We start from the raw sequence: 18148 nt of genomic DNA, 5'->3' as shown, positions 1-18148 counted from the left end.
TTCCACCTGGAAATGGGGTAGGTAAGAGGGCTTCATGGAGGAGGTGAGAGTGGAACTAGGCCTTGAAGGATGAGTAGGAGTTTGAAAGGCAGGAAGGGAGGCTGAGAAGATGTGAAAGAGCATAGTATGTTTGAGGACCTATTGGCTGTGCAGCGGGAGGTGGTGAGGGAGGAGGGGAGCAGTGGAGGGGGAAGTGGGAGAAAAGGCTGGAAGGAAAGTTGGCAGCAGCAGTTACTGGGCTACAGAATAAGGGAAGACTTTTGGTGACGTGGCTGTCCTTGGAGTGGCAGGTGAAACCAAGTGGTGGGACTTTCTTCTCTCTCCAGGTGAGCGCTGAGGCCGAGGGCTCTGGCCTGGGCTGGGGATCAGACGTCGGCTCTGGCTCTGGGGACCTCGTGCGCACTGAGGAGCTGTTAAGAGTAAGTGTGAGAATGACACTACCTGGTGCCTGGGATTGCCCTCTCGATAATCAGGAGGATTATACTTTCCCTCCACATTTGTATATGTTTGGCATTTTCCACTTCAGTCAGTTTTGTTTTAAGTGAATATGAGCCTTAGTTTATATTTAGGACCTCCACTTTCCCACTTGCCCCCTTTCCCTGGCATTCGGGGCTATTTCACAGCAAGTATGCCCATGACCTTCACCACTGCCTTGGCTCTGCCCCCATCCCCTTTACCGATGATACAGAACTGACTGCTGGCCTCTTCTCTAGGTAGCATTTAGCACTTGGCTTCCAGGCCCTTCTTGAAATCCTCCCTACCCTGATGCAACCCCTACTACCAGTTCAGACCACTCCTTCTCCCTCTTTGCTCCTGCTCCCCCAGCCTTCAGTCCAAGGCGGGCCCCCATCGTCCCTGGTTCCTGGGAAGCACCTCTCTTCTCCAGCTGCAGCTGATGGCTTTGTTCCGGGGCCCCAACCTCCCCGCCAGCCCTTCGTCTGAGTCCCAGTGCTGAATCCCTACCTAGAACACTCCACTCAGTTACACATCTGCCTCCTCCTCAGGATAGGGAAGGAAGGGTTCTGGACTCGCTGGATAAGTGGAGTGGGAGTCACATGGGTCTTCCAGGCTGGTGGGATCAGCCAACCCAGCCAGAAGCGAAAGAGACTAGTACACTGCAGAGTAGTATATAACCCTTTTAATAAGGGTTAACAACAGGCAGTTTTTGACCACTCTGCCAGGTAATCAGAAAACTAAGTTAGCTAGAGCACCTCTGAAAATTCCAACTGATTGGATTTTTATTTTATATATATGTGTGTGTGTGTGTGTGTGTGTGTGTGTGTGTGTATATATATATATATATATATATATATATATGGAGAAAACATGATATAATGGGCTCAGAAAGACTTGGGTTAAAATCTAAGCTTTTCTAATAATTAGCCATGAGTGGGTGAGCTCAAACCAAGCCACAATATCCTACTGAGCCTTAGTTCCCCATCAGCTAAGTGGGAACACCAGTCTCTACTTGCAGTGTTACTGTGAGGAAAAGAGAGAATGGGTGGAACATATATGTTCTGATGTTCTGTTCTGTATATGTTTATCCCCTCCCCCGCTGTTTCTTTTCTTTTCTTTTTTCTAATAATTTATTGTCAAGTTAGCTAACATACAGTGTATACAGTGTGCTCTTGGTTTTGGGGGTAGATTCCCCCGACTCATCACTTACATACAACACCCAGTGCTCATCCCAACAAGTGCCCTCCTCAGTGTCCATCACCAACTTTCCCTCTGTTCCCCCCCACCCCAAATCAACCTTCAGTTCGTTCACCACACTCAAGAGTCTCTTATGGTTTGCCTCCCTCTCTGTTTGAAACTATTTTTTCTCCTTCCCTCCCCACCATGGTCTTCTGTTAAGTTTCTCAAGTTCCACATATGAGTGAAAACATATGATATGTCTTTCTCCCCTGCTGTTTCTTAACAGAGTATCTGCCTTTTAGGGTCCCCCAGGTCCCCCGGGCCCACCCGGCTCACCTGGGATTCCAGGAAAACCAGGAACTGATGTTTTCATGGGACCCCCTGGATCGCCTGGAAAGGATGGAGCTGCTGGTGAACCTGGGCCCCCGGTGAGCCCCTGGGGTCATTTCCCCCCTCTCTGTGGCCATGAGACTTCCTCTATCCAAGGAGGGGTGTACAGAACCCATACCCCAGCATGAAGACTCATGATAAGAGCGAGCAGCTAGCTAACATTTGTAAACAAAAGTCCTCCTCAGCTGAGTCATTACTAAGGCTCATAAGAAGCAGAAGCCGAGAAATACACCATCCTATACACTGTTTTGCAGCTTTATCTTAGTATAGGAAATGCAGGCTCATGGAATCTTGGAATTATGGGATATCGAAGTGCTGGGCCTGGGGCAGGGGGTCCTTAGAGACCCTCTAGTCTGACTCAACCTCCTGTTCCCCCTCAGAGGGGAAAATGCAACCCAGAGAATGAAGGACACTCGTCCAGGGGTACACAGCCAGCAGTGGCCGTGCTGGGGCCAGGGACCAGCATTCCACCCTGGACCAACACAACCCTCCTGGACCCACTGGCCTCACCCGCTCGGTCCTCCCAGCCCTGGCCTCCTTTTCCAAGAAAGGTTCATGCTTGATTCTTATCAGAGATGTTATGGGCTGATTGTCACTGATGTTCTCCAGGGCCCTGAGGGACAGCCTGGACCCGATGGAGCCTCCGGCCTTCCTGGGATGAAGGGGGAGAAGGTACGGGCAGGGGGGGTTCCAACACATGGGGGCCACCAGGCCCACACTGCCTGTCTCTGACCTCTGGGCCTGTCTTTGCCTCTTAGGTGAAGGACCCTTTCTGATCCCCTCCTAATCCTCTCTCTGCTGGATGTTCCCATCCCAGGGCTCTTGATGCCCAAACCTGAGCTCAGCATCTCCAGCTTTAGTGAATGGTGCTGCCATCTACCCAGTCACGAGGATGCAAAGGCAGAATCTCTAACCCCTCCTTCCTCTCTCTTCCTGCCGTGCCCCACCTGTTGCTAGGACTGGCCCGCCTGACAGTCACCTCTCTTGCCTGTCTCCACCCTGATCTGATGTTCACCTCTCCTGGCCCACACGATGGCATCAGGCTTCTCGACAGCGTCCCATCTCCCCACCTGTAACCCACCTTCTGCCCACCTGCCGCACCTGTCCATCTTCCTGCTTCAGGCTCTCTCCAGTCACAGCCCTCTCCACTGAGAAGGCACCGAACCCTGACTGTGTGCAGACCTGCCTTCCCAGCTCCATCTCCTGCTGCTCCCTCACGTGGCTTCTGGGCCAACCAGCAGCACTACTGATGTGCTGTGGGCATGCTCTTCCTGGACAGCCCCCTGTCCTTTGCACATGCTTTCTCCCCATCTCAAGTGATCTTTCCCTTTTCTCATCCTCCAAGGGCCAGTTTGGATATATCCTCTGAGAAGCCCTTTTAGACTCCCTATTAGCAGAAGGGAGCCCTCCTTCCTGCGCTTTCCGTTAGCACGGTATTTGTTCTGCTGGGACTCCTCTTAGCCAATGTTAGCTTACCTGTGCCCCCACCCCTCCCCTGACAAACAGCACTAGCACTGTCTGTGTGTCCTTAGTTTCTGGCTCAGGCCCCTGTTAGCGTTTGGTTAGCGAATCTGCTGCTCCCTTCACTCTCTTCATTCTCTGTAAGCCTGTCTCTCTTCGGTCTGCAAACCCCACGTGGTGCCTTGGGGGCGGGGTTCCTGCCCCTACAGTGTTCCCATCCGGGGTTGATGAGATAAGCCAAGTCCCCTGCAAAGGAGGGCAATAAAGATAAGGTAAGCCTCCGTGTGGTGATACAGGCAAGCATGAGTTTAACTGGGGTTCAGAGGAGGGAGGGTCCCTCCCAGCTGGGATAAGGACCAAGGTCTTCTGTGTACTCCACGGCATGAAGTCGTGGAAAATGTCAACTCCCTAGACACCACCATCTTCACGGAACTGATTTTCCAGTTGCCGACAGCTCTCAAGTGTGTTTATTTTAATTGAAGCAGTAACTCGATTTTCGCGGAAACCTCCTTTCTCAGAAAAAGAAGAAAGAAACGGTTGTCAAGCTGTATAGAACTCTCTCTACAAGTACCGACTATTTCATAAGAAATTAGATTCTTCGGGAAACATCACAGACCCACACTGTTCCTCCCTGTCCTTCTTGCCAGCGCTCCTGCACCCGCCCCCACATGCCCCTCCCTTGCTCGTCTGGCATTTAAAAATACCCGTGCCCACATCCGCACGCTGACACCAGAGTAAGCACACTCTGCACTGTTCAGGGGAGCAGCCGTGCACAGGGTGGCAGGCTTGTATAGGATGATTGTTGGAGATCAATTACATTCCCCACCTCCACCCCCCAAAATTTGCTGTGAGTCCTAATTCATTGCACTATGTGCATAAGATGCTTTCTGGTCAAGTAAAAGCAGATTCTAGAAGGACTTGGAAACTTACATCTGGAGAGCTCAAAGGAATCATTGCAGATGACATTTACCTAAAAATAACTTTTAAAAGCCAAAAGTAAACCAAGGAGCATAGTATGGATGTAAAATAATAGAAATGTACTGCAGAAAATGAGCAGTCTCTGGGAGGGAACCCAGCATAAGATCCAATGATACAGCTGATCCTTGACTCCCCTCCACAGTATCTGTTCTTCAGGCTTGCACACCTCCAAGGGACTCATTTCTTGCCAGGAAGTGCCTTCCGCAGTTGCATGGATTCTTGTAAGGAGATCTTTTCTCATGCTGCTCAGAAAGCATCCTCCTTCTCACTTACAGGGCGCATAGACCAGTCTGGGCAGTTGTCTAAAGGGGAGTTTTTTTTCCCAGAGAATGAGGTCCAAGCTTATCTGACTGGAAAAAAAAAATATTGTCATATATAATCATTATTTTCAAATGTAGGATTGTCATCAAAATGTGGATGGTCTTTAAGAATTCTTGAAATAAATAGTTTATTTTATGTTGAGTTCCATGATAGGAGTACTCCTTAATATATTTTCCCAAAATTAAGATGAACAGCTACTCTGAGATCTTTAGCCCATGAAGGAACAGGCGAAGAGTATCCTGCTTTCTCAGCTACTGAATGTTCCTGGAAAGGATGCTGAAGAACGTGCCGGAGACGCGTCTCTATGACATTCCTTTCTGCTTTTTGCATTGCACACTGTGACAGCCGGATCTGCGGCACACATGTAGCATATTTACTATTGTCACTCTTTTCCTTCGTTCACACTCTGAATGATTCATTGTATTCTTCAGTGTCAAAAGGTGCTGGGACACCGAGGCAGAAAAGAGCTTGTGTTTTGACATTTTCTTCAGTGTCCAGAATTGCTGAGGGACGTGGAACTCCCCGTAATGGGCTTTGAATGATCTCACTGAGCCACCGAAATGTCAGTGTTGGGCCTTATAAAGCAGATTCTGTCTTCCCCATGGGATGAGAAGAAATGCAAGTAATTCATCATTGCCTTCCCTTTCTCTATGTAACCCCAGTTTGGTTTTGAGCAATTATCTAAATCTTACACACTAAAAACAGGGTGCCCCTTAAGAACCTAAGCAGTGGGTACATCATAATCAGGTGTCAGGATATTTTCCTGACTCCTTCTTTTGTGAATCCTCAGAGATTCTCCCATTGGAGGCCCCCAACCACAGTCCCCTGATGTAGGGCCATATCTCCTGTGGTTGACCACTCCTGGCCACCAGTTCCCTTTGGTCCTCCCCTCTGCTCAGAGCTCACAGCTGGCTCCATTCTATGGGACCCACATGCATTTAACAAGGATCCAGTAATGGTTTGGAGCTCGTAACAGCTTATTTCAATTAAAAATTCCAATATTGGCCCGATTTCCTATTTCATATCTCCTTTAACCATCAGATGTGTTTGGTACAAAATCAGGATTATGGGCCTCCATAAAACCAAATAGACCAAGGTCAATTGTAATTGTAACTAATTGAAGTTATCGATGTAACAAACACCATGAGCAAAAGTGACAGACAGCCACAAGGCAGTAAGTTGTGCCATCTGAGATACCACAACAGAAAACGACGATCCATGTATTTATTAGGTTTTTTGATGTTCCTGTATGTTGAAGTCTAATAATGCCCTTGGCAAATCTGATAACTATAATGAGCAGAAATTTCTAATGTATTCTGAAGCATGATTTTGTAGCACTCCTGCACCTTATTCTTTTACAGTATTTCCCTTGTAGAACTGACCTCTCCACACTTCATCTCCACAACCAGACCTGCAGCTTGGCTGGCTGAAATTGTAAGACACACAAGCCTCACACTGAGGAATTGGATATAGGTCTGCCATTATCATTTTGGGAGCAGAGTCTTTGCTGACTCTTGTAATTGGAGTTTCCCAGTTTTCACTCTATCTGTTCGTGTAAATTCCAGTTAAGATGAGCTCTCCCATCCCCAAGCTGATCTGCTCAGATTCCAAAATGGTGGCCACCAAATCTGTGAGCCAATGGAATGGGTCTAAATACTACCTTTTTGCATGTACAAGCTGGATAAAATCATCTGCTTCTGAGACCGGTAACTCAAGGTCCAAAATATCTTCTAGACTTCCTGTGAAACTGCTACAAGACATACTCTTAATTTGAAGAGCTGGGAAGGCAATTTAAAAAAGACAGTTTTTCACTTTCCAAACATAATTTTCTTTGACAGGCTCAGCTGGCAACACAACAGTAAGGTTTTCAGAGAATAGAGTCCAGAAGTCAAGAGATGAAGCTAATTTGACTTCTCTCTCACAATTTCCCTGACTGTGATTTGACTTGTTACTGGAAAGGTGCATACGGTTGGCACTTCCTTCAAGGACAGATTGCGACAGGCAGCAGATGATGGCGCGGCTGGTCACGCCCAAGAAATGCAGGCGCAGAAACCGCAGCCTCCAGATTAGGCAGCAAAACTGGAACCCGATTGTTTTTGTTTCTGCCCATGGTGAATGGTCACAGGTAGTTTCTCCTGGGTCAAGCGGGCAGGCAGAGAAGCCTCTGAGCCCAGCCACCACTGCTTCCTTCGCCGAAGCACCCCTTCCCCTCCCTGCACCTGCTAATGCCCTGGGCGACTGCAGCCTGATTGTGACAAGGCTCATCTCTTGTTATTCAGCCCTTACAGGTGACTTCCTTTCAACAGCTAATGTATTTTTATTTCTAAGGTCTCTAATTCATTCTTTCATATAAGCATTGTGCTTATTTCATAATAATTTGTCCATGTTTCATGGCTGTAATAGCCTCCCTTTTCTCCCTGAGAATATGTATTGTACGCTTAGAGTCCTGATAAGGTTGTGTTCTTCACGCTCCTTCCTTGGGCATACATTCTATTGCCGGCACTGCTGCCTGTCTTTCTTAAATGTTTATTTTTATTTTATTTTATTTATTTTATTTTTTATTTTTGTATGCCTCTCTTTGATAGTGTTGCCCTCCCCCTGATATGTGTTGTTTCTTGCTCGTGTGTTTGCTTTCAAAGTTGGAATCTCTCTTTGGTCTGTTTTCTGCCTCTGTTCATACAGATTGTTGGGGAGTTGGGCAGCGGCTACTTCTGAGGCTTGCAGGTTTCAGTGGGTTTCAGGATGGGGGCAGTGGGGTGTGCCATCAGGCAGGGCACCTCAGCAGCTGGTCTTAGGAGTTTGGGGTATCCCTGGATCTCCCAGGATTCCCTAGCCACTCGGGGCTCTGCCCAATGCCCTGGCTCCAGTAAATAGCTCTTATTGTTCTAGGAGTGGGGGCTGGGAGGTGAGGGGGAATGGGCAGGGCTGGCTGGCTTTCCTGCTCCAGAATTTCGACCTATCTGCCCATCAGCACCACACCCTGCCCCTCGCTTCCACCGCCACTTTGCAGGATACTTTTTCCCCTGTGCTTTCTCTCCACTACTGAAGTCTGTGGCTTCAGCTTTCTGTATTTTCCCTTTGGTATTCCTCACTATTTTCAGATTCAGTGTCATTCACCATCTTATTTTTGAGCATGTTATTTTGGAACTAGCCACTTTGTCCTTCCTATGGATTTGATATTGGAAGGGCAATCCAACCTAGAATAAGAGGGGACTGGGGAAGGGCACAGCCTTAGATGGTAGGTACATCATAATCGGGTGTCAGGATGTTTTCCTGACTCCTTTTGTGAGTCCTCAGAGTTTCTCCCATTGGAGGCCCCCAACCACAGTCCCCTGATGTAGGGCCATATCTCCTGTGGTTGACCACTCCTGGCCACCAGTTCCCGTTGGTTCTGCCCTCTGCTCAGAGCTCACAGCCGGCTCCATTCTGTGGGACCCACATGTTACCCCCCAGAAAACCTATTTTGTGGCCCCCATTAGGGGTATACATGTAACCTGCTTTAGAGAAACACCCCCCAACCCCATTCTGGGGCCACTCCAGCCAGCCTTTTGTCTTTAGATATTTCCGGAAGAAAGCCAGTCACCAGTTCACAATTCTCCAAAAGTCTAGGGAATACATATCAAGTTTTTGAAGCCCCTTTCTTGGCCTCAAGTAGCAGACCTATCTCTTTATTTCCGACATGGGAGGGGTGGGGTAAGGGACCCGCCAGTACACACATAATTCTCCAAGAGAATTCTTCCTCTGCAGTCTCTCCCTGGTTAATCTCCAACTTCTCCTTTTTACTCTTAAGGTAGGTAATGAGCTAAGAGTTGAAAAATGGATTTTTCAAGTCAGCTCATCTAATAACCTGTTACTTGAAAGCCTCTAATTCTGCATTTTCTTTGGAATATACCTACTGAAATATATATTAATTGGGCCTTTTTCTTGCTTTTTTTTTTTTTTCCCTCAGGGAGCAAGAGGGCCTAATGGGTCAGCCGGTGAAAAGGTAAAAGAAAAAAAAAAATGAAGAAAAAGAGAAAGCTTTCTTATTCTTCCCCTTTCTCTGGGTTTACTGTAATTGGACTGCTGGGCTGGACTGCTGAGTATATAAGCATCGGGGAGAGAAACACATCTCTCAGATGTGTTCTCAGAGAGAAACACATCTCAGGAACTGTTCTGGGACCGCATACCCACTAGAGAGGGAGGGGGAAACCACTTGCTCCTTTCCCACGCCCTCCCTCTGCACAAACATGTGCACAGGAGTGCATCTGCTTGTCTCCAAGTGTCAGCAAGACCGTGGTTTCTGTACCTGGAAGCAGTGCCCATCAGAAAATCCATCAACCTCATTTAGTTCAAAGAACGATTTCCCAACTCAGGCGTGTATGTTACTCCTTTTACCAGCGACCCCAGAGCTGCACAGTCAGCCCGTCCTCTTCCTTACAGGGTGACCCTGGCAGCAGAGGCTTACCAGGACCTCCGGGGAAAAACGGACAAGTTGGCGCTCCTGGGGTCATGGGACCCCCAGGGCCTCCTGGACCCCCAGGGCCCCCAGGCCCTGGATGTGCAATGGGACTTGGATTTGAGGTACTCCCCCACCCTTTTTGTGGTTAAAGAGCAATGGGCACTAGGGGCTGTTGGAAAAACCAGCTAAGAGAATGCGGGTCCGAGGGCAGAGGCTGTGTGTGACTCCCCACTGGGCCCAGCCAGCTCCAGGTCCCAGCTCCACACCTGGCACATGCATGTGCTCTGGAATTGGATGTGAAATTCTCATTCTTCCTCCTTCTCCAGGATACCGAAGGGTCTGGAAGCATCAGGCTGTTGCATGAACCCAGGATCTCTGGACCAGCGGTTTCAAGTGTAGGTTGAGTTTTGAAACGTTCATTTTGAGCATTGTCATGTTGTCCTGCTGGAGTGGGGAAGCTGTGGGGTGCCGCCGTGGCCCTGTTCCTTTTGGTAACTCACCCTCTCTGCACCTCCAGCTTCCAGCCATGCAGCGGGGAGACTGGGTGCTCTTTACAACCTGTTTCTTTAAGGAGCAGCACAGGAGTTTTGCACAAAACATCATAGGGGAAAACTTGAAAGTCATCTTTCTCTCTCTCTCTCTCTTTCTCTCTCTTTCCCTCTCTCTCTCTAGTCCCTTACCATCAAGCATGTCTGCTTCATTGCCTCCTACCTGCTGCCTCATTTCAGAACCCTGTGCTCCCAACAAGTGCCCCTTCCCACTGCGTCCAACCCTGGGGAGATGTTGTCCCTCTTCTGCAATGATTTCCTGCTCTCAAGAGGACCAACCCCCAGATCTCATTATGTTTGTCAAATGGGACCCAGAGCTAAGCACGCCAGCCCAGCAGAAACAGAGCCTCGAAGGGACAAGCAGCATACCCCTCTCTGTGGTTAAATTAGACCTTCCCTATCCTCCAGATGCAGAGGGCTCTGAGAGTCAGGGTTAAGAGGACACTCACCCCATGCTAGGAGAGAGCCTCCGTGGGTGTTCTTCCTTCTGATTCTGGAAGGGGGATTTGCCCCACATCTTTTGCTCCCCTTATCTGGGGCAAAATCCGTGTGGGAGCTGAGGGAGAGATGGCAAGATGTGAGGATAGATGAGGAGTAAACAAAGTGAAGAGAAGAAAACCAAAGAATGTGTTTGATTGATTGTTTGTTTGTTTGTTTGTTTGTTTTACCAGGGTCCCAAAGGAGAAAAAGGAGACCAGGGGCCCAAGGTGAGGTCACAGATCTGAGGCGGGGGTGGGAGAAATTTCCAGCCAGCTTCTAGGAGCATTATCCATGTACAATGAATTTTTTTCCACTATCACTGTTGTATCCAGGGTGACAGAGGGATGGATGGAGCCAGCATTGTGGGACCCCCTGGGCCCAGGGGGCCGCCAGGGCGCATCGAGGTCTTGTCCAGTGTGAGTACCAGCCAGGTTGGAGCATGACTATGTATTTTCTGCCTTCGCTAAAGGGGAGAGAAAGTTGTCCACAACTTCAGGGATGGTGGTTACACAGAAGGCATGTAGCTGGCATCTGGCATTGGCATTTCCACCTACCAGCACACCCCTTGTGTCTGCTCCTGCCCCAGTACCACGGTTCTCTCACACAGCACTTCCAGAATACTCCTCTTATTGGCAGCATCTGCAGTCAAGAGAATGGCTGTGACAGAGAGGCAGAGGAACATAAGTGGGAGAAGAGTGAGGAAAGATGTTTTGGGGTATGTGAAATTAAGGAAGCCTTTCTGGAGGAGGTGTCTTTGAGCAGGGACTTAGGAGCTGAGAAGGATCTTACCAGGTAGGCACAAAGGACAGGACTTCCAGAATTCAGCTGGCAGGCACACTCTGAGCCACAGCACAGAATAGGAAAACGTGAGTGAATCCAAGGCACAGGAGGCTGATGGGTGTGGAGGGTGTAGAGAGTGGTGGAAAACTGTAGAGAAGGCTGGGGTGTGGGCAGGGAGCAGAGCAAGGTCCCCTTCATGTTAGAGCATCACACTGGTGAAAAACTGTGGCTCTTCTGAGACAAGTGATGCCATACTGGTAGATGACAGAGAGACAGAAAAATCCCAAATAACTGGGGAAAAAAGGATGCCTACAGTTAAAAAAAAAAAAAAGTGATTACAAATATCCAGGGTGGGTAAGGGTGTGGTGAAATAGTGAGTCTCATATGCTTTGGTAGCAGTGTAAGTTACAAGGCCCCTTTAGACCACTCTTCAGCAATCCATTAAAACAAAAGTGTCCATACCCCCCAGTTCCATGTGGAAAGACATCCATGCTCCATTGTTGGAAGAAGCAAGTTGAAGAATTCTACATTCAGCCTGATGCCGTTGACGTAAAATAGGCACACGGACACACACACTGTCAACGCTGCATGCTTTCTATGGAGATATATATGGAAATATATGCTTTAAAAATAATGTGTGTGTGTGTTTAAAATTTTAAAAGAGAAGACATTCATAGATGGTGCAATTTTTTTATTTTTATTAAAAATTTTTTTTTAATGTTTATTTTTGAGAGAGAGAGAGAGAGAGAGACAGAGTGCAAGCAGGGGAGGGGCAGAGAGGGAGAGGGAGACACAGAATCCGAAGCAGGCTCCACACTCTGAGCTGTCCGCACAGAGCCCAACGCGGGGCTCGACCTCACGAACCGTGAGATCATGACCCGAGCCAAAGTCAGACGCTTGACCGACTGAGCCACCCAGACACCCCATGGATGGTGCGTTTTAAGGTTAATTGAAAGAAGAAAGTCTACAGCAGCTCAGCGCTGTTTCATAAGGGGTGGGGAGGGGATGGATGTGCTGGCAGTGAGTTTAGGGTGTTGTGTTTGCCTCTGCTCTGTGGTGCTGGGGTGACTTCAGTTAAAGACTCCCTGCCAGGAACAAGGTGGAATGTGCTACCCTCTGTCTCATTGTCTGTTTTCTCTCTTTTCAGTCTTTGGTTAACATCACCCACGGGTTCCTGAATCTCTCGGATATCCCTGAGCTCATTGGGCCTCCGGTGTGTATCCACAGCTGCCCTAGAGTGAAGTTCTTCCCAGATACCCTGCTGAAACTAAGCTGGGTTGGTTTGGAATCTTCTTAGCTCCTGAAGCATGGAGCTAGAATATGTCAGAATAGAATGGAAAAAAGAACTTTGCATTTCTGAGAAGTTGCTATCACATTAATTTGATCACTCGGGAAGTTTTGTGTCCAATGCAGTGGGAGCTTCCAGTCTCATGTATCGGAAGTATGTGTCATGGAAAGCAAAGAATCCTAAGTAACAAACCGATTGACGTCTGTGGGATGCCTTTGGCCTGCTTTTGTTTGCATATGATCTCATCTCCTAGAACGGGAAGAGCCTAGGGAGACCTAGCCTTGTGCTAATGGGAAAACCAGCGCACAAGGAGAGAACATGACCTGCTTTGGTCTTTCCAGCCCCCTGTTAGAGATGGGGACCACTTAGCAAAGCTGCAGTATCTCTGCAAGTCTGCAGAGTCGGCCTATGGCATAAGGAGACCTAAAAGGAAGGAAGCTCCTTCCTGCAGCCTGTGCCATAAATCCCCGTTGCACCTCCCAGCATCTGCTGGTGACAGCCGGAAAGAGAGGAAAGAGCTGTGGTCTTAGGAGCCCTGGGGTTCCAGCCCATGTCCACGCACCACTCTGAGCCTCTGAGCCTGTCCTTTGACACTGCCTCAGCAGCCTTTAGGGCAGCTCATAAGAGGTTGGTGGATGTGAATCTGCTTTGCAAATGGCAGCACTTAGCGCAAGCCCACATGCAGATTGAGGCTTATACTTCCACAGCTGGGCAGCCCACCCACCCCTGTGGTCCCTAATGAGGTTGGCCTCCACCCCCAGCATCCATGTCCTGGGGAGAACTTGGCGCTCCCCCCAAGGCTTCTGCAGATATCTGGGACATTCTTCTAGAGCCAGCCTGTCCTGCTGAGGGATCTCTGTTGGTGGGTACTTCTGCCGTCTCTTTACTACAGCCAATGGGGCTTCTTTTCCTTGGTTTCTGTAAAATCACTCAAAATACCCCAATAGTTAACCCCTAAAGCAAACCAGCTCTCGAGAAAAAGTCATCTCACGAAGGGTCTTGGTATTTCCCAAACAATTAGAGGTTTGGGGTTATTAGGCAGGTTATTACTAAAGGAAAATACCCTCTAAAATCAAAGATTCGGCATCTCTGTCCTAAGAGTCCCTGGGGCTTGCCTGCCCCATCCCTTCTCCCTCCCCGCACCCCTAGAATCTGCCTTCCCTGCCAATCCCCGTCCTTCCTTTAGCAAATCCAAGGATCCTTTTCGTTCCTAATGAAGGGCCAGAATTTTCCTACTCAGAGGCCCATCCCTCCCTGAGGGGACTCAAGTCCCAGCTGGCACCCTTCTGCTTCCCCACCCCACTGTATATACAGTCGATTGAGAAACGTGTTGCTCTCCAGTTGTCTGTCTCTCTATGTATTCTGCCAAAGTCAGACATTTAATGAGCATGTGGGTACCTGGGCCGGCAGGAAGAAGATTCCCGGCCAATGTGGAGCGAACCGCACACTGTCTGTTTGTTCTTCTCTGAGGGAGAAGCACTGAGTCTTCCACCCCCAAATACCTCGGCACACCCTTTGGGCCCACGCCTCAGAAATTAGGGGCTGCTTCTCCAAGAACATGTATCAAGTGATTTCACAGAGGAGAAGGCAGACCCTTCAAATGCAGAGTCCTGCATGGGGGTGGGGTGGCAGTGGGGGCTCTGGGCTCCTGGGCACAGTTTCTGGCTCCATCACTAACCAGCCGCGTGACTCTGCACGGTCCCTTCCCCTCTTGGGCCTCAACATCCTCGTCTGCAACATGGATCGTGAGACACCTTCCACCGTGGGAACATGCTTGGGTCTTTGGGAGCTGCTGGGAGGGGGTGGGCCCCTGAGGCACAGCGTTCCTGCTGGCTCTGGAAATGCTGCTGCTAACCAGCCTATTTTATCTTTGGTCACAGGGTCCGGAGGGCATACCTGGGCTGCCGGGATTTCCAGTAAGTACCACAAGTAGCCATCTTCCCTCTGTGCCCTGGGGCTGTGTTCATTCTGTGCCTTCCACCTGGAATGCCATTGTCCTCCTTCTCTATGACACCATCTTGTTTATGTAACCTGCCCTGGTTGACCCTCACCTGGAGCGATCCTTTCCTCCTTTTTTTAATTTTTTAATTTTTTTTTTATTTTTTAAAGTTTATTTAAAAGAGACAGAGCGTGAGTGGGAAAGGGGCAGAGAGAAAGGGAGACAGAGATTCCCAAGCAGGCTCCGCACTGTCCGCGTGGAGCCCGATGCAGGGCTTGAACTCATGAAACCTTGAGATCAGAACCTGAGTCGAAACTAGGAGTCAGGACGCTTAACTGACTGAACCACCCAGGTGCCCCATCCTTTCCTCCTTTGAGTCCCATAGGCTTTATTTTCACCTCTGCTGTGATTCTTTTCTGCCCTTAATAAGTTATTCACACCCTTGTCTTTTTTTCTCGATTGTACTGTGAACAGCTTGTGGAGGTTGGGTCTTAATCTCTCTCCTGGTACCAGCAGAAACCAGAGCCAGTGGTTGGCTGCCTATGAATGTGAGGGGATGAGTCAAGTATACAGTCCCCGCAGATCAGTGTCCTAAAGAGAGAGGATGGGAGCAGTGGGGGATGAGGGGGAGCAATCACAGACTAGAAGCCCAACAATTAATAGTCTGTGTGCACACTATTGTGGCTTCCACCATGGAAGGTGAATATGCATTTCTGTATAGAAAGTGATCAGTTTTGTCTAAAAGTGTGAGCTTGTGCTTACGCTCAAGGCTCCAGCGTGAAATCTGCACAATTTCTCCAAGACGCTCCAGATCTGAAATGTCCTAATGCCAACAGCGTATGCGTTGCCTCCAGGCAAATGAAGGAGATTTAACAAAACTGTGACAGAAATTTGTTCTTGATGATAGAATATAAGTGATTTCTCTTTCTGTTTCTTTCTGTTTTTCTGAGCTTTTTACATTTTGTTTTTTTAATTTTTTTTAATGTTTATTTTTGAGAGAGAGAGAGAGAGAGCAAGCAGGGGAGGGGCAGAGAGAGAGGGAGACACAGAACCCAGGCTCCAGGCTCTGAGCTGTCAGCACAAGCCCAGCTTGGGGCTCCAGCCCATGAACTGCGAGATCATGACCTGAGCTGAAGTCGAACACTTAATGGACTGAGCCACACAGGTGCCCCTGAACTTTTTACATTTTGCAAAAGGAGCATATCTTGTCATGACACTGGCAATACGTGTGAACGAGACCTCAGGAACAGGAGAGAGAGTGGCAGTCATGGAGAACACCTCTTTTGTTAAGAGGAGGAGAGGCCAGACCTCTGAGCTCCGGCCCTGGCTTGGCTGCTCCGAACCAGGGGCATGTTCCGGAACACGTTTTCTTCTATATGAGTAGGGCTGTGTTCCCGCGGGGGCCCCCAGGGCCACTTTAGGGAGTAAAGAGGGGGCCACAAAGTGGGATTCCAGGCCACCAACCTGCAATAAAGAAGCTAAAATAAAATTCTTTATTTTATTTATAAAATAAAGAATATATATTTTATATATTGAGCTTTCATTCAAGTCTTTACTTGAAAAAAAAAAGGAATGAAAAGAGTTTCATTGCTAAAAAGTAACAATAACAAATATTTGAAAGCCACTGCTCTAGTGGGTAACTCCCCCTTTAACCCACAAGACTGCACAGGGACTTGTGAAAAGCTACATGGCAGTAAAGTGTGAAACACCTTTTTGGGGCAGACATCTGGCTGTGAGTCACTGTCACAGGTATATAGTGTTGGAGTTGAGAAGAGGTCACCTCTGGCCGGGTGTGCAGAACTTGGCTCCACAGAGGGGTGGCTGGGCATTCCCGCAGCGGGAAGGGCGTGGGCAGAAGCGTGGAGGCAGTGGGCAGGGCAGAGAGGAAGGGGAAAGGCTCACCTGGGTGTGTGATGGGGAGCAGGGGATGAGGTGCTGAGGCTGGCTGGGATGGGTTTGAGTGTCAGGCTGGGACATTTGGATCCCATCCCATATGTGGTGGGGAGCCAGACGGGAAGCGGGAGTCCCAGGCGATGAACGGTGGGTGGAGGCAGGCCACGGGGTGGCCAGGAGGACCCATGGGGTAAGCAGAGGCAGCAGGACCAGGCTGTCTCAGTAGGGCCCCTCAGAGGAAGCCAAAGTTCAGAGGCAGGGACCTCTAGGCCTCCTAGCGCTCAGTGCTGTCGTCTTTCCACCATACCACAATTCTTGCATCACTTAAAATTAAGAAAACATCATGGCTAGTTGTGACTTCTTCCTAGAAGCAGAAGAAGCTCTTTTTTTCTTTTTAAGTTTATGTATTTATTTTGAGAAAGAGAGAGAGCTGGGGAGGGGCAGAGAGAGAGGGACGGAAAGAATCTAAAGCAGGCTCCATGCTGTCAGTGCAGAGCCTGATGCAAGGCTTGAACTCATGAACCGTGAGATGACCTGAGCTGAAACCAAGAGTCGGACACTTAACCGATTGAGCCGCCCAGGCACCCCTAAAGCATTTTAATCTTAACAAACAACAAAATACCCTCCGATGATTCGTTTCAGGGCCCTCGTGGACCAAAAGGTGACACCGGTGTGCCTGGATTTCCAGGACTAAAAGGAGAACAGGTAAGAGGGACACAGGTATTTAGTGGGATCATGCTCCAGAATTTGCTAAATATTTCAAATTGGCTGAAAGTAGCTTTTAACTTTAAAAAGGTTTTCTGAGATATAATTCACATGCCGCAAAATCCATTCCTTTAAATTGTAGAGTTCAGTGATTTTTAGTATATTCACAAGGTTGTACAGCCATCACCACTTCCCAATTCTTGAACATTTTCGTGCCAAAAAGAAACTCCATATTTAGTAGCAGCCACTCCACAGCTGTTAATTTTTTATGATCTAAGTGGCCCTCCAAGGTGAAGGTGGGTCATGGTGGGGACATTGATTCTCATCATAGTCCCATGTGCCATGCTTTATCTAGCGACCTGTTGGGCACCCCCATTAGAGTGTGTGCTCCCTGAGGGCAGGGCCACATGCCAGTTTCTTCTCTATGGTCCCAGTACTTAGCATAGGATCCGGTGCACAAATGGCACCCAAGACATTTATTGGATAAAGGAACATAAAATTAATCAGTACAATAGATGCTAGTATTTAGAAATTATAAGTTGAGCATTCTGCATTTGGATGGCAGTCTTGGTCCAAAATCTTTGGAATAAGTATTTAACATGCAAAGAATATCCCGGGAACTCCCAAGACACGGGACGGACCTTTCTATCCTTCCGTATTTGCCTCTTAGAATTAACTTCCTGGTTGGTTTTTATAGATAAGGGGGAGAGTAACATCCATATACAGATTGCAAAGACTCTGGATTGGGTCACGAATTCATCTATCCATTTGTGTACTCATCCATCTTATATCCATTCCTAAGGATGTGCCAGCCGGGTTCCTATAGTAGGCACTAGGGATATAGAAGTAAGACATGAGGAACAGACATGCAGTTAGCCAACAGAAAGCATGGCCGTTGCTGTAACGGTGGTCTATGCAAGGCCCCTGATCCTTCCTTGAGAGGCACAGAGGGTGGGTATGTCTCCAAAAGGAGGGAGCATTAAGCTTCTGTCTTTTTGTTCTCCCCCCACCATTCCACACTGGCCCCCTAGCAGAGGCTCCAGCGTCTGTTGGACCATAATTTTAGGGCATAGGGAGTTCAAAGGCTGGGCAAAGGGGTCTGCATTTGGCACCATGTGGGGTGATGTCTTGGGATGCTTTTTGCTGCCTTGGGCCTTTGACAAGCCGCCGCTGTGGCTTGGGAGGAGGCCTGGTCGAACCAGAGTGGCTCTTGCTTTAAACACTATTTTTAGAGGGACCTACGTGCCGTCGCCCCCGCTAATTTCCTACCACCTTGAAAACTGGGATGG

The 18148-nt window shown here is 48.6% G+C and overlaps 1 protein-coding gene across 2 annotated transcripts in view; it reads left to right on the top strand.

Annotated features, from left to right (window-relative positions):
* The window catches only part of COL15A1 (collagen type XV alpha 1 chain), a 109423-nt gene that overhangs the window by 65808 nt on the left and 25467 nt on the right, over positions 1–18148 (top strand). For both annotated transcript variants that reach the window (XM_058694788.1, XM_058694787.1), the window contains 11 exons: positions 327–419; positions 1938–2063; positions 2635–2697; positions 8735–8770; positions 9208–9348; positions 9553–9621; positions 10446–10481; positions 10587–10670; positions 12182–12247; positions 14203–14238; positions 16797–16859. In XM_058694788.1, the coding sequence (XP_058550771.1) occupies positions 327–419; positions 1938–2063; positions 2635–2697; positions 8735–8770; positions 9208–9348; positions 9553–9621; positions 10446–10481; positions 10587–10670; positions 12182–12247; positions 14203–14238; positions 16797–16859 (813 nt within the window). The remainder of the gene's footprint in view (positions 1–326; positions 420–1937; positions 2064–2634; positions 2698–8734; positions 8771–9207; positions 9349–9552; positions 9622–10445; positions 10482–10586; positions 10671–12181; positions 12248–14202; positions 14239–16796; positions 16860–18148) is intronic.

Source organism: Neofelis nebulosa, chromosome 12 (genome assembly GCF_028018385.1).
Source record: "Neofelis nebulosa isolate mNeoNeb1 chromosome 12, mNeoNeb1.pri, whole genome shotgun sequence".
In the NCBI taxonomy this organism is placed as follows: Eukaryota; Metazoa; Chordata; class Mammalia; order Carnivora; family Felidae; genus Neofelis; species Neofelis nebulosa.
This window is presented reverse-complemented; position numbering and strand designations above follow the sequence as displayed.